Genomic DNA, 22,133 nt, shown 5'->3' on the forward strand with positions numbered 1-22,133 from the left:
ATTTTCATTTAACAGTACTTCAAGACACCTTTAGTATTAAGTATATTTTGTAGATATTATTATCATCTAGCAAATATGAATTTAGAAAGTTAATCATCAAATCTTCTGAAAATTGAACCCCACAGTCATTCCATGTAGATAAATGGATTTATTTGTGTTATTTGGTTTTGAATATAACAGATTATACTTACATATGTTACAGTCAGTGTCTATATTCAGGCCCAATATGTATTTTGACTAAAAATTTCAGCCAATATGCATATTGACTGATTCACTCAAGCAAGGTATATATTCTTTCTTAAATTTTTATGAATTTATTATTGCCTGAAAAATAGGACCGGATTTTAGACAGACTGACTGAAATGAATTAGACTGCACAATTTAATCTCCTCAATTTAATTTGGATCTATTTTGATCTTATTAAGATCAAAGTAACTTATGTAAGAAATTAAAAATGTTTTCAAAATGAATTGATTGATTCTCCAAACGTGTAAGAATACCAGAGTCCCTTTTTTATGTTACTTATCTTTACTGGCATAATATTCAGTTCAGAAACAGATGACTGCTAAAAAGTCATGCATGTGTAATCAAATACTAGTACACATGCACAAGTGTGCCAAGATATTAAATAAAATAAGAGTCATTGTGCAATGCAGATATCTTTTGGTGTGAAGAGAAAAAAGAATAACATTAATAATTTGTTTATGTTGGAATTTGAAACATCAGATTAGAACAAGAAAACATAAAAAGAAAGGCCTAATGAAGTTAAGAATCAGTTTTAACTGTGTCACAATCATATGATTCTTGTCAATGCAAACTGGATGTAGACACTGCATTGTTAATACAATCAACATTATAGAGATTGACAATTAGTATGAATATATTGTTTTATTTTATAAAAATTGTAGTTGGTACAAATACTCTTGAATATGTATTTTAACTGAAATATATAGGGTCCTCAGTGTCTGAAATCTTTCTTTCTACTTTGTAAAATTCAAAAAAGGCCAAAATAATATATATCTTTCATTGATCATATTGAAATATGATCATGGTAGTATTTGGCAACAATCAGCCACCTTTCGTACATAAAATCCTTTTCTACAACATGCACCAATTAACCCTTAAATATCAAAACAGATTTCAGTTATTTCCATTTCTTTTATTTTGAACATTGTATCATGATATCTAGTTGATGACGTAATTTTACAGTGCCTGTTACTCTTACAATTTCTTGAGAACATTTCTCATTGCTCTCTGTTATATATCTGACAAATACTTACATGTGTTGCTGTCAATATTCACAACATTGAGACAACGGGCAACACTGCATGATACCTTCACATTTCGCGTACCGTATCGCCTCACCGCTGTACTTACTGAAATGCATGCATATGATGTAGCCTGCTCGGCGATGCTACAACATAGATATAGGAGGAACGTATACAAAATCTACTTAATTTTTAAAAGTGTGATATTCATACATCAAGGGCAACACTTTAGTACCGATTGCAAAACGTCAACAAAGCGACCTGGAATGAACGATCAGCTGATCTCAGCGCATCGCTTCGAACGCCTATCTAGGGGTTAACTATACAATATAATCAGTCGTGGTCATCCCTGATGTATCATTAAATCAAAGAACATTTGTTTCCGGACATGGCAATAGATAAATCATTTTTTAGGCGAAAAGATATACTGTCCACACACAAGCGTGACCGTTGCCGACAGAGGTGAATGTTATACTAGTTAACTGTCTATAGGCGTCAGAGTAACATGTAGTGCTCGTATCGCGCATACCACATGCGCCGTCAGTTTAAGGTTGGACCGTCCGGGTCAGCGCACCTAGCGGGTTAGTGAAGGGAAGATAAATTGAAAAAGATCGCCCATTAGAATGGCGTACGCTCCCGGAACTGTTCTACCCTTTGTGCAAATGCAGGGACGTAACGTCATGTTTACATAGAACATGTCTGGAATGAGATAGACAGACGCCTACGACAGGAGTAATTCAGTTGGCCCAATCATTTTGATTGACATTTGGAACACTATCCCCCAGGATTCAATCACCTGGTGTCTTCAATGCGCCGCCCTTGCCTCGCCTGTAGCAATGAAAATGCTGGTCACAGCCAGTATTTACAATGTTCATTCAATTGTTAGCCCAAACCTCGCGTGTCTGTCTGTCTCGTATTACCAGCACCTGGTATGTTTTTTATACAACCTTTTTTAGACGATGACTAAATAATATGTTGTTGTTTTCATTAACATTTACTACACGTCATATAAAGCACAGTTACTATTTTCCGTTAATATACAACACTCTTGCAAAATATGGATTGAATGCCACCTTTATTGATGTTTGCTCTAATGTGTATGATGTTATACAAAAAAGGAGATAGTCTGGCATGACTTCACTAGGTCTTTGATGAATCTATAGTCTTTTTGTTCTTGCGATGGTTGAAGTTGATGTCTTCTAAGTGCATGGAACTTCGTCGGCCATTTCATCTAGAGCTTGCTCACCCCATTGTTTATTTGGCTGCAGCGACTGTCTAATTTTCTGAAATATATATTTGTAAAAACTAGCATGACTTTCGGAACCGCCAAGAGATTAATTGAAGCATTGTAAAATGATATATGTCAACCATTCCCAGGAATAACACTGATTAATCAATTAACAGCTCTTGAAACATTCCCAGGAATAACACTGATTAATCAATTAACAGCTCTTGAATGTGACATGTTTTACTGTAAAACACTGAAATTTCTCTACGCTTCTTTTTCAAGAATAGCACAGTGTTCTATCGTAATATTGGGCCAAAGTTTGCTCACCATGAAGTTATGAATAAACAAGCTACGTTGGGTATAATTTTGAAATGTTTCAAAACATAAGACTATCATAACCATGAATTGTGCACGTAACAAATTGATCTGAATGCATTATTATATCTGCTCTCCAAATAATAAGCTAAAAAATAGTTGTGTAATTTAAAATAGGTTTTATTTAATATTTCATAACAACAAACAAACGTTGGCCCAACCAATCCTGATGGTTGTGTTTAAAACTTTGAGCCAACATTGTGAGGACGACAACATTTCCAACCACTCACCACAGCTGGTCCAGCTTTGCCATACTATCTTTGGTGTAGCGAAATGAACAAAAGATGGAAGGAGAGCTAACTGTGTGAATACTTGTCATCCATCAGACACTTCAAGGTGTCATAGGTACCCATAATGGTTGTTCATACTACAGATGCTGTATGTGCTACCTCAGTTAAAGTGTTTCCTGGAGTCCGCCAAACTGCCCAGATGAAGAGGGCAGGCAAGGGAACAATGGAGGCACAGGATATCATCCAGCCGACTGCAGTGGCCCAGGCAGGATAGATGTAGTCCTCGTACTTAGGAGGTCGGTAGGAGTAGAGCGAGTAGCCGAAGGTGATCTGGATGAAAAGATGACAAGGACCCTTGTGTGTACCATTCTTTACATTATATATTTTTGAGAGGAGAGGCAGAGATATATTTCTAATAATAAGGTGAGTGCGGGAGGGAGTTTAGTTTAATGTCGCTTTCAAAACAGTTTTCCAGCTATATCACAGCGTATCAGCTTAATGTTGAAGGAAAGCCCGAATTGAAGCAGTTCTCAGACGTTTACCACTTTGGTGCAACGCACGAGAACGGGTATGGTGTTTTACATTCTGTGGCATGGCGAGTGAGTGAGTGAATGTTATTTAACGATAGTCAGCAATAGTCCAGTTATCAGTTGGACCTGTAATTAATGCAATCGGAACCAGAAAAGCCAGTGACTGAAATCCCACACAATTATCTATACTCCACTGAGAAACGGACACGATCCCAGATACCCATGAGCAAGTTGCTGACAAAGAGTAGAGTAGACTCATAATCGGGGTGAATGTGGGATCGAGAAAGAGACGCACAGAGACTGATACCTTAGACAGCTGGGTCTCACGTGCCTCCTCTTGATCCCGTAAACATAAGATTCTAGTACGACTAAGGGAAGAAGGACAGAGACTGATACCTTAGACAACTGGGCCTCACATAAATGAATAGCAGACAGCAAAAAGAATGAATTGCAAAAACAATTTAAATATTCATTTTTGAGACACAGGGAATTTGCAGAGACCAATGTTGCCCTTTATTACCTAGACCAATATTGCTCTTTATTACCTATTTCTTAAGTCACTCAACGAAAATGACTAAATTTGCTAAAATCACTATCGTGCTATATTCAGTGATGACTTTCCTGGTCATGCCACGAAAATGGTTGAAAGTGTTCCTCTGGTGTTATGTGTGGATCACCCATTTGATTTGTTGAAGCACTGTTGATGTTATTAAGTATCACTTACCCTTATATTCAACCAACAAGGAAAAACTAAATGTTCAAAAAACATTTTGGGTAGAAAATAAATAAAACCTAAATGTTAAACACCATCTAATAAACATGAATCATGACACAAGTTTATTTATTTGCTCTCTTCGATTCATTGGCTCCAAAGCTTTGACATGTTGAAGAAAGGGAACAACCCCTTGAGACCTCTACATAGCTCTTACCCACGCTTGTCATTACACATACAAAGTAATTATAGTGTTGGGACATCCAATGACATTCAATCTACCAGATAAACTGCATTCTTCAATGAAGAGCCAAAACCCTTTCCTTAATCCTTGGTCCAGGAGGTTAACGTAGCGTTAAATATTGTCCCCCTATGTGACACATAATCCTATCATAATCGATGTTACTATCATCAACCAGTGTTTTTAAGCCAACTCATTGCTGACAATTTTAATTTTGGTTAGTATTATGCACAACCACGAGAAGCTAAAGTGATGACGTAAATCCTGCTGGGGTATCATGCAGGAAGCCGAGGTACTGTAAGTCCCCATGATCCCCAGCGAGGTGGCCTAGCTTTGGTTACTGGTGGCCTATAGCCCGTGTTTTATAACTGTATTATATTGTTATGCTCAAATATGATTCATAAATTGTTTTTAAATATAGTATGCATGCTCAAGTATGTTTCATGAATTGTTTTTAAATATTACTTTGCATAAATGACTAAATTGTTTACATATTAAACTTGGTCTCGTCGCTATATGGCTGAAATAATGACGATGCGACGTTAAATTTTAACTCACTCACTCACCCATAATCCTTAGTGCAATGCACATAACACATAACATTATAAAATCAAAACATTAATAGATTCCTAAGATATTATTATTAGATTTAAAAAAGTCTTCTCACTGCTTGAATTCATACACAAAACAAAGCATGTGCAATGCAAAAATGCCCTTGTTAAAATATACATCACACAAGAATATTATTAAAGCATTAATGTGTGTAAAACACGATTACAGGGTATTGGGAGATGTGCGTCTTCTGATACTAAATTCTAAAGGTACGAGTATTATTTATGATATTCCGAGGACACTGCAAAATATGTGAATATTGCATAAGAGTTGCCATAATATGGTAGAAATTAACAAAGAAAATATTCTTTCCTCTTTAGGTGCGGACGTGATCAGTTGCCGTGAAATGCCTTATAATATCTTATGAATTATTGTGCCTTGGATATAAATAATAACATTAATAGAAGAATCAGTTGAATCAAATTGAAAGTTAAAACTGTCCTACCACAAGGAGTAATGGCGATGCAAACTTGATTAACATGATGAAAAGCTGAGGGATCTTCTTCCCCCACATCAGCTGGACGTCCGCTTGAAGTCTCGTTGTGCCTTAACGGTATAAACAGAGTAATGACCACCTGAGTTCAATATACAGTGAACATAGTTCTTATCAAAAGACAAACTATTAAAACACATTGGGGAAATACAAGCAATGATTCATTCAAAGCATGCAGAGGTGTCTATAGTTAGCGAGTGGAGACAAAAGCAATGAAGGCTTTGACCAACCACGAGTTCATGTCTGTGAGTGAAACTGAAGGTAAATATAGAACATCATTGTTGGGGAATAATCAGCCTTGATCATCTGCCGAAACAGATCCAATAGGGTGTAAAGGCAGAATAGTAATGAAACTAGATTGGAACCTCTGTCGTTTCTGAAAATTCTCGCATATCATTTTTGATATTCCGTACTTCTTGTAACAGTATACATAGTGTATGTGTATCAGTAGATATAACTCTCTTGTTTTTGTCCTGACTGGACCCTCAAAGTACGAAGACTTAAGCCCCACAAAACACAACAGATTGTAACTTCATTTTGGGTAGACAGTGATGAATGAGCATGCCCTCTAGGACACCAGCCTTCCTTTTTTTACGATCATGTAATACTCTTCCAACATATAATGTATAAATGCTTCTCTACAATATGATATATATATATATCATTAAGATCTGAAACAATATGAAGGCAAAATGACGTTAAGGTGGTGAGTTAAATGCCATATTCCTTTATAAATAATTCAGAAGTGTTGCAGAATCATTCAGGCTTCTCACCGTAGAGCCACCCCATCACTATGCATTCCGACAAGGCGAAGAGCGCTGTGGAAGGGAAATAAGCGTACCATTCCACTAGTGTCAGCATGTATATCCCACCCTGGAAATGGAAATAAATTGGATTTAAACTTTTCAGAAGGATACATGCTCTTCAAAAGTTGTTTGATCGGGACGACAATATTAACGGCCTAGGTGAAACTTTGAAAATGTATTTTGTAGACGTGTGAAGAACATTTGTAAATTTTTTTCAGGTGAAAAATTGACTTGCCTTTGTATGTATTGGTGACGGTGCCATCACCTTTTTGCGAACACCTGGTATCATCACTGTTTTATAATGCTTTTTGACATAAATACATGGTTATTATAGAGCTGTAATCGTACAATGGGCTCTGCTTATGGCAGATATTTTTAATGGTTAAAGAAATGGTTCACTATTATTTATATAAGTATATCTGTTTTGGGCTTCAGTCAGTTCTATCTGGACCAAGACAGTCAGTAGGAAAGAGATAGTCCTGTGAAAAATACATTCATTAGTCACTCAGATAATTTTTTGAGATTACATTTTGAACAAAAAACGTTTTTACCTGTAAAAGATGGATGATGGCAAAAGGGAAACTGCTTAAGAGGATCAGAGCTGTTGGAAGCCACCGCCGCTTACGTAGACTTGGGAACATATCCACAAATGCTGATGATATGACTTCAATGGCTGGCAACTGTAAAATGTAAGATTAAATGTCAGCATAAAAGCACATGTTACTTGCAGCAAGAGACAGTTCACTGGACAAGTCCCCACACATAGACGTCTTTCTAACAGAGCGCTTGTAATTAGAAATGGGGTCCATTATGGGGTGTCGTTACTCACGTAAACGTCTCACATGCTGCTGTAACATAATGACGTAGCACTTATTTTGACAACATAAACAAGGCAAATATAACCGACAAAAGATAGCTTCGTCAGGTGAGGATATGTTGCTTGATGGGTGGGTTGTGAAACTAAATATGTAGTTAAACGGCCTCCTGCTGCAAGACAGTGTATGCATCAACTAACATTTTCACATTTAAATACATGTAGGTGTTGATGAGTCAGCTCTAAAGAACAAACCTGAATTCATCTGGTTTAGAATATCTGTTGATTCATGGGCACATGCTCCTGTTATCATCAGAATCATACAATGGACTCGTTTGTTTTAGCAAAGATGACTTATAAACATGAAAAGAATGTAATTTGTCGCTTTTATGTAATAAGGTGGTTTTCGACACACACAATGCATTTTCTAAAAGGAAGCTTATTTGAGCGTCACAGAGAATGAGTACTGTGAATTTCACATCACAAGGGATGCACTGTGGAGGGCTTCTGCTTTCATATGATATTCGTGAGAAACACATGTTTGGTTTAAAGTCATCGATGTCTGTTCGGTTTGTTCCACCTCTTGTGCGTCAAAACATATTGCCACTGGCAAATCATCATATCAAATAAATTTTAATTTTCTTGCCCATTTCATGCAGGCACCATTACCTAGTTACAAACTCATTATGGTCTATTCCTCTTGTATATTCTACCTGACAATCTATTTCCAGCGTCATCAGCATGATAAATGTCAAGGTTGACCATAACTGTGGCAGGGGCAGATAAGTCAGGACTTGCGGATACACAATAAATGCAAGGTTGAAGCCTGAAAGAGACGGTGGTCAGGATATAATAGTCAAATAAATTAAAAACATCCATATGGCTTGGGATGCCACATCACAGACAGAAACACACTAACAACCATCGAGCGAAACCAAAACACTGGAAGACTTTGTGTAACACGGGACCTAAATATGCCACAATGGGGTTTTCGGTCTGCACAGAACACCAATGTTTTAACCACAAGACATATGTGCAGAAAAGACATAGTGATGATAAATACATTTATATCATAATGTACGTATCTCTCGACCTGCCAGCTTGATGTGGGAGGAAATCCCGAAGTGATGCAGGTCTAAGACATTTACCACCCTGGTGAAACCCACGAGTGCTGGACAAGCCAAGGCATATGCTTAAGTTGAACCGGGGCTCGAACACAAGATCCTAGTTTTCTGGCACGATTACAATAACAAAAGAATACATACCCGAATATTTGCAAAGCATGTAGACTCCTGTGTATGTACGTCAGTAAGAAATGTATGTAACGCGGTTCTCGGGCCACCTTGGTACTGTTGTACCAGCCTCAGTATTAACCTCCCGTCATTAGAGTCACCGAGCTACATGCACTCCATGACTAAAGCAGCGCTAACTAACCCGATGACGCAAAAGCCTCCACTGTCACTCCACGTTGGTAGGCAACGTGACCGATGATTGAAAAGAAGGAAAATCCAACCAAGATTGTAGCAAGCAAGTCCACGATACAAACCCAAACTGCGTCTCTAAAATGGAAATGGATATCCATTGAAATCGAGATAGATCTGTTCATAGTAATTGATGATGGTATTGTTTTATGGTATGCAAGTTGATGATGTTATACGTTCCATGACAGGTGATGATGTTATAATTACCCTTGAAGGTGATGGTGTTACAATTACATTTACAGTCGATGGTGTTATACGTTCTATTACAGATAAGTATGTTATAATTACCATTGTAGGCGATAATGTAACAATTACCATTGCTGGTTGTGTAACAATTACCATTGATGGTCATGATGCTACAATTACTATTGACAGGGACGATGTAACAATTATCTTTACAGGTCAAGATGCTACAATTACCATTGCTGGTGATGTTACAATTACCATTGCAGGTCCCGATGTTTCAGTTACCATTGCAGGTCAAGATGTTAAATTACCATTGCTGGTAGTGTTACAATTACCATTGACAGTGATGATGTTACAGTAACCATTGTATGCGATGACGTAACAATTGCCATTGAAGATCATGATGTTACAATTACCATCGACAGGGATGATGTTACAATTATCTTTGATGGTCAATATATTACAATTACTATTGCAGGTCATAAAGTTAAAATTACCATTCACAGAGATGATGTTACAGTTATCTTTGCAGGTCAAGATGTTATAATTACTATTGAGAGTGATGATGTTACAGTAATCATTTCAGGTGATGATACAATCACCATTGACAGTGATAATGTTGTGATTACGATTGCGGGCCCATGATGTCACAACTACCATTATATGAGATGACGTAACAGTAATAATGTTACAATTGCATGTCTTGATGTTATAAATACAATTACATATCACAACATAATTGATGTAGTTGAGTTTCAAATTATTTGTTTGGTTTCGTTTCCAAATGCAAATTGTTTTCCAATCTGGTAGCATGGTCATTGTGACAAAGATACCTACCTTAAACAGTTATTGTTGACCTTGTTGTATCTCGACAAGGTTAAATTAAATCCCATGCCAACATTCAAGGAAAATAAAGCGTAACTGCATGCTTCAATCCATATCTGGTGAAAAAACAATGACTCTTGTCTGCAGTTGTAAATAAACCGAGGATCAACATATACATATACAAGTCGATATTTAGAATGTTTAATTTTCAATTGACAATAACTTAAGTTACACTATTTCAAACATGAAATAGGCACTGGCGCTAAGTCAGCTCTCAAGGAATACTACTGCATGGTCTTATCTTTTTGATTTAAAGCTTTGACAACTTCTTAAGCATTTTTTTTCGCAGCATAAACAACTGCTATGGGGTATCTGAGACAATGTACCTTTGAAAATCAATTGATTTGCTTTTTCGGGACAGATTTACAACATTTCAAATATCTGGTTGCAAATTCATTCCTTACTCAAGGATTCATTGAACCAATTTATGTTTACGCAAAATACCCAGCCACAGATCATATTTTGCAAATTGTTGCAGGAATCGGTGATGGTTAACTGGACATAATCAAATTTAACAACAGTTGTTTCATTTTTCGACTACATAAAAGCAAACTCGGTGTTCTTCCCTTTGCCCCTCAGTTTATAAATGTATTGTACAGAGAATACCGGGAATACAGAGATTTAAGCCCTGACTTGTAGCCTGTGAGATTACCGGGATTACAGAGACTTAAGCCCTGACTTGTAGCCTGTGAGATTACCGGGAATACAGAGATTTAAGCCCTGACTTGTAGCCTGTGAGACTACCGGGATTACAGAGATTTAAGCCCTGACTTGTAGCCTGTGGGATTACCGGGAATACAGAGATTTAAGCCCTGACTTGTAGCCTGTGGGATTACCGGGAATACAGATATTTAAGCCCTGACTTGTAGCCTGTGAGATTACCGGGAATACAGATATTTAGGCCCTGCCTTGTAGCCTGTGAGATTGCCGGGAATACAGATATTTAGGCCCTGACTTGTAGCCTGTGGGATTACTGCAGACGGATAAAATGTTTCAAGCCCATGGCCTATATTGAATTAGAAGTTTTGGTGGCCAGATATGTTCCAATACGAATAATTGACAGTTTAGTTTATAATTTAGTATCAACTAGCCATTTGAAAAAAATGTATCCTGAGTTAATTTTCTGATAAAACAAAACTGATGTACCCATATTGCGTATTCATTTTGCAAATGTTCAGGGCGAGAAATCGAAAGTATAAGCACACTGTCAAATAGAAAATGTTCCAAATATTATACAGTGTAGCTTCAAGCATCACATGCCACAAAACTATAAAACACGTTTTTGCTATTGAAAGCTAAATCATGAAGGTAAATTGCCTTCAGGAATGCAAGTGCCTGGCTTTTAATCTGATTAAAACAGATGCATGGAGGTTACATTGTAATATTAACAAAAGGAATGTCTCACCTTTTCGCGAACAACTTGTGCCATCACTATTTAATAGTGATTCATAAACACAGGCTCATGTTATGGTCAGAATCGTGCAATGGACTCCTCTTTCAGCAGAGACTTCATATGAATATGGAATGAATATTTTCTAAGTGTGAAGTGTAGGATAGTGGTATGCAATCAAATTAAATTAGGTACCTCTCTAGGATTGAAAATATTCAAGCAATTCCTTTGAAGCTTTGGGAATTCACATGGTATCAATTTCATTCTTTCTCTCAGATACTTTCTCTGAATATAAAGATAATGCTGTTTTGATTGTATTAAACATAATGGTTGTGACAAGGATTTGGTGGCACATTTGCTGGAGCCCTCAATATTTCACTCTTTGTACGGATTCCGAAGGAGCTTTGGAAGCCAGTACAACAAAGGAATGAATATGTCTTCTGGTTTTAGGTTCAGGGTGAGGTGAGGTGAAATGGTGTTTATCGTCGCGTTCAAGGATATTGCACTTATATAGCGATGTACATGCACGTGTGTGACGCTGCTTGTACTAGTCGGGTATAATGCAGATTTCATAGAGCTAGCGCACTTAGATACCATGCCACAGTTTAACGTGCATTTCCCACTCTGACACTGTATACTGACTACGAGCCGACCAGTCCTTGTTTTAGCCACTTAATGCCGAGCGCCAGGCAGGGGAACAACAAGTACCATCTTTTCACGTTTTTTAGTATGACGCCCCCGGGGATCGAACCCCTGACCTTCTTTTCCCCGTGCAGACGCTCTACGACTGGATCAAAGAGGCAGTCTTTTGAGTCAAGACAAAAGTTGATGGTCCTGATCTTTAGGTTTGGCCGCTTTTTTCTAGTTAATGTCCTGCTTAGTTATGCTTACATATAATGGTTATGTTGTTTTAGGCCTTGTCAGTGGTTCTTAGTTCTTTCATATACGATTTTCAGAATGACCCCTAGATGAATGAAATATAATCAAGCTTAGAGAGAACACAGTATCTAACCACAAACATTATATGTAGAGCAGTTAGACTTTGGACGGCAACAGTCAACACATGTGTACCTACCCCTGGTTCTGTAAGCTTATCGAAGTTGGGTTTGATGAAATAATACATTCCTTCTGCGGACCCCGGCAGTAGACATCCCCTGACGAGGAAGACGATGATCAGGACAAACGGAACGCCAACAGTGACGTACACAAGCTGCAACAGGCATCAAAGTTACCTTAGGCGTACGACATGGAAACAAACAACAACGATATCAGTAAGGCAATCGTATTTATTACATACTGGGTTTTCCGAAGTTGAGAAAAGTGATATTATCATTGCAGTTAACATAGGATATACCATGTGTCGAGTGAAATATCATATATATATTTTCAAGATCTGTGAGATAAATATTAAATCAATCGACATGTAAGCGAAGGAAACTTTTGATATGACAAACAAAAATATCTGATGATTGCACAATCAATATTTGGAATACGATTGACACAGTATTTTAGTAAGGTGTCATATCTAGAGTAAGGATCTCAGCACCAAAGTGGAGCTTACATTTAACAAAAGTAGCTCAGATCAAGTACAATGAAGGGTCAAAGGTGAAATGAAGATCAAACTATATATAGATGGTTGGCACCAGCAGGTACAACGCAGCAGTTAACATGTTTGGATCCTTTTCAACCGATTAAGGCTTGGATGTCAAATTTCCGCTTCTTTTGCCTTTTGGATTCAGTAGAGAATATTTCATCACTTACAGCCCAGGAGGATGTAACACACGGCGATTGAGTACGATTTCTTCTTGGCTCATTAGGACAACGTCAGAGTTAAGGATTATTTTTTAATTCAAAGATTTTTTTTATAACTTGACCAAAATACCAACATTAGCACTGCATAGATTGAAAAGCATTACAATTAAGTTTCGGTCTCTTGGATGATATTTGAAGCGACTTATAGCAATATGTTGTGTATGAAAACTTAATTTGGAGTAATTTGTATGAATAATAAAAAAGTATTTTCGCGATAAGTAAATCCCTGCATATTTGACTCTACCATCACAGTTAATACACCAATTATTGACTTGCCTTTGCATGTGTTTGTGACGGGTGCCACCAGTGGGGATAGATACGATCACCTTTCCACGAACACCTGGCACCATCATTATTTGATAGTGATTGACAGACACATGCTCATGACATGACAGAATCGTACAATCGACTCGGTGATATTTTTTATGAATATCGAAAGTGTTTTTCCCTTTTATTTACCTTTCCAGTCACCTTGATTCCTCGACACTGGCAAACAAACAAAATCAAGTATGTTATGACCAGACACAGAACCAGAGGCCACCTTACTCCACCCATGTCATGTAAACCATCAGTCAACTGCAACACCTGCAATCTGACAGTAATCCAATTGTCACCTTTGTGTGGGAGGAATGATCACGTTGAACACCTGGTATCATCACTGAGTTTCAGTGATCCATTCATATCATTGTCACCTTCACTGTACCGTTTACGCCAAATTGAACCTGTTTCAGTGGATAATCGAGACTGGTTGATGCTGAGCCAGTTAGCATCAACTTGTTATTCAATCTTAAATCTTGTATGAATCTATGCTCGTTCATGTGTGGAGAATTCTGTGTAGTTTACAGGGGTCCATGGTTTTCCAAGGATGAACGCTATTATATACCCCATAGTTAAACCGTCGGGCAAAAGAAAGTATTCACTTGAAAATTGGAAGTGACCCAAAAATTACAAAGGTTATCAGAAACTTACTGAGCTAAAACCAGTCGCTGAAACACTGCAAACGTTAGGTCCAAAACACAACCATTATGCCCGTATCAAATACACCACTACTGAATAAACATGTCTTGTTTGTTTCCATTTTAGCCACCATCAAACACGGGTGTATACGTTCTCTTGCCCGGCAGTGTATTTCTGACTGCCTCCGGCTTGGGTCAAGGCCCAGTTTCACCATGATCCTTCATCAAGTTCTGTCAGCAGCATTCTGCACAATTTAGTTTCCCCAAGAGGGGAAACGTCACAAAGCGTCTCCCCGGAGTGTGGAAGCGCGGGGTTACGATCCCCGACCGCGTCTAACAAAAGATGTTAGAAGATGGTACTTATTGTTACCCTGCCTGGCGCTTGGCATTTAACAAGGCCTTTGGTTCTAAGTCTATATACTGTGTCCGAGTGGGGTGTCCATGTTAAGTTGCGGCACTGTGTCTCAGTGGGCATGCATGAAGCAAGTCACTGAGCCTGATCACACCATCCAGTTAGTCGACTCATACGACAAGCATGGATTGCTCAAGATCAATCCTAACCCGAAAATATTTACGGTTTGCTTCTCTTAGCTGACATTATGCCATAATATAACTGATATACTCCTCCAATCGTCATTAACTCGCTCAGAACTCATATATTACAAGGCCTGTCAATCAGGACAGAACTGACTTTTTTCATTAACACGTGCTGTCGTAACTGATTTTCATTTATATAATTTCCTGTACTATTTGCTTCTTTCTCCCTATGGAATTAGTTTTGAAAGATATTTGAGACTGGTTATTCTCTGTTTCATGTACAGTAGAAATATTTGATAACGGATCATAAAGCGTGGTGACTGATAGGAATGAAGATATATTCTCTGTAAATCATAGTTGGTTGTTTCATCGATTGGATCTGATAACAAGTGAATTCGAAAACAAAGCACTTTCTTCAGAAGGATAAACCTACGAACCATGCCTTTGTTTCAAAACTGGTTGCAGTAAAACAAAGTTCTTTTCATGGGATGAAATCAACGCTTACGTACCTCCAAAACTCTTCTGCAGCTGTTCTACAAGCATGCGCTCCTCCAGTGATGTTTACCTGATGACTGTAGGCGGTGCAGTTGGTAGCTTCCGTGTGGTTCATATTGATGCCACTGTCAGATATACACGTGGGGGTGTTCCAGTCGTTGTCGCAATGGGCCCAAGGTAGGGTGGACGAAAACGAGTAGTAGAAGAAGTAGGCAAACCAGGAAAATATGGCATTGTAAAGTGACAAGACAATCCACAGCAGAATCAAGATCCCAACACCAATTCCTGAAAAAGTAAGTATAATAAGGTCATCAAACATTCCAAAGTCCATGCATACACATCCGTGTGATAGCGAATATAAATAACTCACAAGAAGTTAAAGAACATTCCAATATTTCATATTATTATAGTTAATCTGTCATGCGATGGCAATCACGAAAATGTGAATGCAAGGACATTGAAATGTTAAGGAAACCTTGTGATTCCCGCGACCATGCACATCTGGTCACTCTTCTGGTCAGTAATATTTATATTTACGCACGAGAACTCTGAACCAAATAGTGAAAAGTATTGCTTACACAAATCTTGATTGAACACAAATAATTAGTTTTCTTCAGTGGCTTTTTAGAAATGTTTTACAACCAAATTACGGCGACAAAATAAGCATACGTATACCTTTGAAAGGTGGACACATATTCCAGGCGTTGATTGGCCCACTCTGGGAGAACTGTCCAATCACCATATCCAGGAATACACAAGGTATGACGGCGATTATGGTGAACAGTGCGAAAGGTATCAGAAACGCCCCTGGACGATAATGAAATAAACATTGGAAAACCCTTAGCTGAACTGGGATTAATTGGAATTCAAACCTGAATGTAAAGCAAGGCATGTTTTCATATTATGCAGTTAGAGAAGAGAAAAAACGAGACTGCGACACGAGGATATGACAAAAACATGGGTGCAATAATCTCATATGATATATGACATATATATGCGTTTGCACAGCAGTTATTTCGTGTTGCATGATACATTGTTGGCCCGAGGTACTCTGGCGTTGCATGGTGCGTTTTTACATGTAATACAAACACTTTTCAGAACGTTTTGTGCGTTTTTCCCAGCAATGGCTGTATGAAAGACCCAGTGAAATGCGCTTCTTAAGGTTTGAGGATGTGCTGTACATAAATGTTGTCGTAACAAAGTCTCACCTCCACCATTACGCATACACAAATATGGGAACTTTATAAATGCCCCTGATCCAATACTGGAACCAAACAGGGTGATGATGTAGTCCATATGATGCCGCCATCTTTCTCCTGCCATGCCTGTGTTACAAACAGATACATGTTCGAGTTTAACCTTCAACAAAATTCATATCTATAGTCTGGAAGGTAATTTAAGGTACCGGCGTTTACTACAATATCTGAAAAACTATTGGGCCTACTCCAGTCAAAGTTGGTATGAGATTATTAAACAGTCATACATAACTGGATATTACATTTAAAGACTATAACATTCTTATTGGGGTAGCTGAGGCATGTTTTATAGTTGTATTTAATTTTACATGTACTTTTCCTGGACCCGCTGTATTCGTTCCCACCGATACATATGGTATCGGCTACAAACACAGGCACCGGCGGGTCGAACAAACAAGGGAACATATCGTCATTGTCAAAAAAGGCAATTGCACTAATTCTTGGTATTTTAGAATTATACAATACTCTGGCCAATGCGACATCGTCCTTTGATGGTTACCTAGTCATGTTGGTATTGTTGGTAACACACGAGCTGATAGATTTTGATAAATCAGTGTCTTATCCTTCAATTCCCTACAGTGGTTTAAAACAAAGCAGCCAGGAATATGTTCGTAGTTTGATGCAGTAAAGATGGGATACCCAAGTGGATACAAATAAACATCATGAATTTAAATTCAAAATAAATATTTCCAGGGATGTGATTGGTTTATTTGCTGCTCACATAACCTGTTTATCTTTCGACAAAAAGTGACGTTTACAAAGTATAAACTTCACCTTTTGACATTGACACGATTTTTGACTGGAACTACTTTTCATAGGGAATCCCCTAGTTGAATATTTCTGTGCCATCTATATTCCCTGCTTACCACGTTTGGATTGGTAATATTGTACAATATATTAACATTCCTTTTTCACACAATATTTCATTAGTAACATTATTACATACTCGCATTAACCAATGGATGAAAGAGGGACATTCATGTCCCATTTCTTGGACCCTCACGTTGAATTCGAAAAAAATGAATATACATCGCGCGCACCAATACATTGCAAGTTAACAATTCTGAGGAAAATTCCCTGTGCCATTTTTGACTCATTACTAAATCACCATTACGGCGTTATGTAGTGCATTTTCTGACATGAAATATCGGATATTTACTCTGAGAATTGCATTTCAAATATAGCATATTAGTGATCAGTATCTTTTTTATGAAATCACCAATGATCATTTTGAAACGTCGCCTGGAACCCTGGAATAGATCAGAATGTTTTGGGAAATATGCAAACACGAACGCCGAAGTGAACTTTCCGCCATGTTGAACAATGTTTACCAAAATCACGTTTCATGTATGAGACACCTATTGCACCACGTATATTTCAAACTCATCAGCGACACATACACTTGTTTGAAACGTAAACAAAGCAAAATTCAGATATAACACTGTGTAGTATGTTCTCCTATTTTGAGAGATCCATTCATCTAGTCGTTGCATACAATGGCTTAATAGTTTGAGTATATACATGGGAAGAGTATCGTAGCAAGAATTTGGGAATTAAACATTCATACATTACCATGATTTGATAAATTCAACAGAAATAATAAAAGTTTCCGTCCAGCGTGACGCCATGACTGACGCAATATCACGCAAAACGCTTTTCTGACAATTTCTGTTGGTTATAATGGAAAACATAAAACAAATAACATAGGTTGTCAGAATGTTTCTGATTCCTTTAATGGCACATTTATGTACCATCCCTGGCCACATTGCATTGGCCACATGAATGTGTGAAAAGTGAGGATTCTCCGCTCGTGTCCATTTGGACGAGAGAATCACAGACATGCATTTTTTGCTTGTTTTGTTTGACTTTCTCAGATGGGATATCAATTATCATTCAGCTTCTTCAAAGGATCCTTTTAATAATACCAATGCTCATTAATACTTGTTATTTTAAAAGAAACAGACTTATTTGATAAATTTTTATTTGGTTTAGCAGAGTGTGATATAATCATCAACTGAGAGAATAAAGTTTTAAGTTTGACCTGGTTTGTGTGATACCTAAACTGTTATATTTAACTTGCTGTTTTACTGTACTTTGTCTACAGGTATTGAACAATACCTAATTTGTTCTCTCACGATATAGCTGCAATATTGCCGATTCGATACAAAATTTTAACTCACTCACTCACTCAAACAGGAATATTTGTTGTTTAACGCCGCACTCAGCAATATTCCACCTGTATGACGACGGTCTGTAAATAACGTTTTTTTATTACATTTCCAATCATATTTTACATTTCAATATCATACATAGAGTGTACATGGATTCGTTGGTACATTTAGCATAATTGTTTATAGCGAGATATACTTTCTTCAATTTAGGCCACATGCCATTTAAAAATAATAATAACCAAAACACATTATGTGCATGTTTGTGGGATGAACAGATCATGTATCATAGCTTAGACAGGGTTTCTAAACAATACATTTAAAGAAGACCAGAAGGCATTGAATTACAATTTGAATATGCAATACATTTTGTGATTTCATGTGATCTAAGTATCTCTTTTTAGAATAAGTAAAAATAAGGTTTTACTTTTTGTTTAAAACATAGACTTTATTTCAATAATTACTGCATTGAATGAATTGTTTTTCTTCTCTTTAAATCCAAACAGTATGTTTTCATTGGTATAGTTTCTAAGCCAATCTGAAAGTTTCGTCCATATATCAGCATCTTAGTGACTATTACATAACACATGAGTAAGTGTTTCAGATGGTTCATTACATAATGAACAAACTGGCGATTCAACATATCCAATTATAAATAAATAACAGTTAGTACTTAAAATATTGTGCATAACTTTCAACTGAAACCATCTTAATTCAGTACTTTGTGTACATAACCATCAGGTTATAGTTCACCCATTATGTATCTGTACGCTGATTTTCAAAACAATCTTTCCATTTACTGCAAAACTTATGTTTTATTAATTAAGGGTTAAATAGGGCTTCATAAAATACCTTTCTTCCCTTTTTATTGTTTATGTTTGATCGTTTATATAGCAGCATAGGCCCTTGGCAAACTTTAGCACAATGTTTTATATTATTCTGTAAATAATAGTCTATTGATAGTTCTACTCCTTCTTAGGTCAAACAGTCAGAAGAGAGTTTGAAATGTAAACGTCAACGAATGACGCACGGTGCGCCATTGTATGGTTGATAAACATAGTCATGTTGCGTTGTGTAACGTTATGTTGTCAGCAACCATAACAGTTATATTTGATAAATTATTAAAGTCATGAATTTAGATAAATAAGGAAATAAATACCAATATACATTTATTTCCTAATAACATGTTGTGCTCAATAAGAAAGTTAATTTAGTCTTAGCCACCACTCAACCTTTGTCTTCTCCGCTATGGTAATTAGTGACGCCAGAGACGGAGCTAACATTAACTAAAGAAATCTGAATCAAGTCAACTTATCATCAACAAGAACATTTAGAGATTATTATACGAGCATATGTGTCATAGTTTTTTACGAAACGAGTGCCAGCGAGTGATTTTACGAAACGAGTGTCAGAATTCCCGAGCGAGAACGAGGGTAAAACATGATCTTACACGAGTTTCGTAAAATCACTATGACACACATGTGAGTGTACTAATTTCTTTATTTCCCATTATTTGTTAATCCTTTGAGCTCCCCGTTAGAAAAATGCATTGATCGCCACCGCTGTCCTAGAAAACCACATATTTGTCGAATGACGTCAACAATCGTCAGCTATGACGTCGTTTCTAGTGTGAAGTTTTCCGCCCTTCCGTCACAATCAGATTCGAATGACGTCAACAATGCCGTCCGGATAACGGAAACAATACACTGGTACACAGAGCAGTGTTATTTGCACTAGTGCACATACGATGTTTATGAACTCTGTTATTTCTAACCCTATGGGTAATGAAATGAATATAGAAGCATTTATGTCCATACAAATCTGTATTTACAGATGGATCCAAGAATGGTGACGTAGTTGCGAGCGCCACTGTCATTAGGTGCAATGCTGTATCATCAAGACTACCCGATAACTGTTCCATATTTACTGCTGTTCAGACTACTAAACATCTTTCGTGCAACGGACACTCTTAATAAAAAAAATTGAACTGTATAATATCTTGCTACTGGCTACAATGACGTCATTCATATTGGTTACCCAGCCATGTTTGAATATTTAGCAACACAGTGGCCTATGCTGCTGAACAAGCAACTTTTAAAGAATCTGTGACACCACATCCGATCCCATACAGCAATGACAAGCGTGTGATATGATCCTGAAGCCAAGATTTAATGCCAAAGAAGTGGGAAACCCAAGTGGGTATCAATATGTTACATACAATTAAATATAATATTGATAAGACCTACGTGGTTTGTCAGTCCAGATTTGAAGGGGTCATTCTAAGACGATGTCGCATGGGCCATTCAAGATATACACATGAATAGTTTTTGAAAGGTGAGGATCCCCCATTCTGTATCCCTTGTGATTAGAGAGGACACAAAGATGTCCTGCTTGACTGTCTTGATTTTTCCATCATAAGGGATAAGTATTTCAAAGGTCCATCTCTTAATGATCTCTTTAATTAAATCAATTTAATTCTTTGATTTGTAATTGTTAGTGGCCGTGGCCCTTCGAGGGTATCATGAGACCTTTTTTGCAAAGAATAGTTGTATCTACACCATCTTTTAATCGTGATATATTTGTTTTTTTAATTGGGGGCTAAAATGGCGTACAATATTAATAACCAGCAGCTGAGGGGTTGGTGTAAAATCCTGCTTGGGAACCATGGAGGAAACAGAAGTATCCCAAATTCCCACGGCCCCTGTTGTAGTTGCCCAGATGTAGCCGCTCGTGATCTATACCCCGTTTTGATAATATATTGTTATGTATAGTGATATCTTTTTATGGTAACATACTAGTTTTCAATATTATTCTGTGATAGTCTATTCGTAATTATTACTGTTCTTTGTTAACAGGTTTTTGTATTGGCTAAATGTATTTATTATTAATATAGGACTTTGCATAGTTATGGCTGAAATATGGTTGATGTGACGTTTATTCAGAAGTAAATGTCATTTTGTGTTGGTTTACTAGAGTACGAACGCTTTGAACCGTGTAAGTTAAAATCGTGTTAACGCCGGAGTTTGCAACACAAAATTTTAACTTGCAAAGTTGAAAGCCTTCATACTCCTGTAAGCCAAAACAATATGGCATTCATTTCTATGAATTCGTATTTTGAAGTTTAAGGCATGCAAATGTTACTGTGACGCACAGTTTAGGCGATACTTTGGAATGCAGGTGACCAATTGCCGGTATATTCTTCACCCTTACGCGAAACAAAGTACTTCCAATTCCATTAAAAAAAACCACACAAATTGTTGTTAATCAAGGAAAGTTAGCCTACTTTCAGAAATTTTATATCAGAAATGACTTACTTCTTTCACCCGACCTTCACCTCAATAAAATTACCAATGCGTACCACGTATGTTGATTTGTGATCGGTGATCGACTTTTACAAAATAGCCTGACCACTTACATCAGTATTCGGGATGGGACTCTCGTTAATTCAGGGATCATACATCAATATGTCATGTAAATAATCAGAAACATTCTGAGAATCTATATATTGTTCTTTGTTTTATGTGTTTCATTGTTACCAAGAGTAATAGTTAGAAATGCCGATACATACCCTTGTCGTTTTGCGTGATATTGCGTTTGTCATGGCGTCACGTAGGACATTTTCCGTTGAATTTTCCAAATCATTGTATTGCATCTATTT

At 37.2% G+C, this 22,133-nt stretch overlaps 1 protein-coding gene across 1 annotated transcript; it reads right to left on the minus strand.

Annotated features, from left to right (window-relative positions):
• Positions 1-2,362: 2,362 nt before the first annotated feature.
• On the minus strand, positions 2,363-16,374 carry LOC139464280 (sodium- and chloride-dependent creatine transporter 1-like). Its single transcript, XM_071245800.1, has 13 exons — positions 16,260-16,374; positions 15,727-15,858; positions 15,066-15,336; positions 13,523-13,655; positions 12,327-12,461; positions 9,814-9,917; positions 8,744-8,868; positions 8,023-8,135; positions 7,047-7,175; positions 6,463-6,562; positions 5,642-5,742; positions 3,261-3,431; positions 2,363-2,551 (listed from the first exon to the last, which is right to left on the minus strand). Exons 1-13 carry the CDS (start codon positions 16,372-16,374, stop codon positions 2,468-2,470), a joined length of 1,713 nt encoding a protein of 570 aa, XP_071101901.1. The 3' UTR covers positions 2,363-2,467.
• Between the last annotated feature and the right edge of the window lie 5,759 nt (positions 16,375-22,133).

The sequence above is a fragment of the Haliotis cracherodii genome, unplaced genomic scaffold (genome assembly GCF_022045235.1).
Source record: "Haliotis cracherodii isolate W230 unplaced genomic scaffold, xgHalCrac1.p SCAF_17, whole genome shotgun sequence".
Lineage (NCBI taxonomy): Eukaryota > Metazoa > Mollusca > Gastropoda > Lepetellida > Haliotidae > Haliotis > Haliotis cracherodii.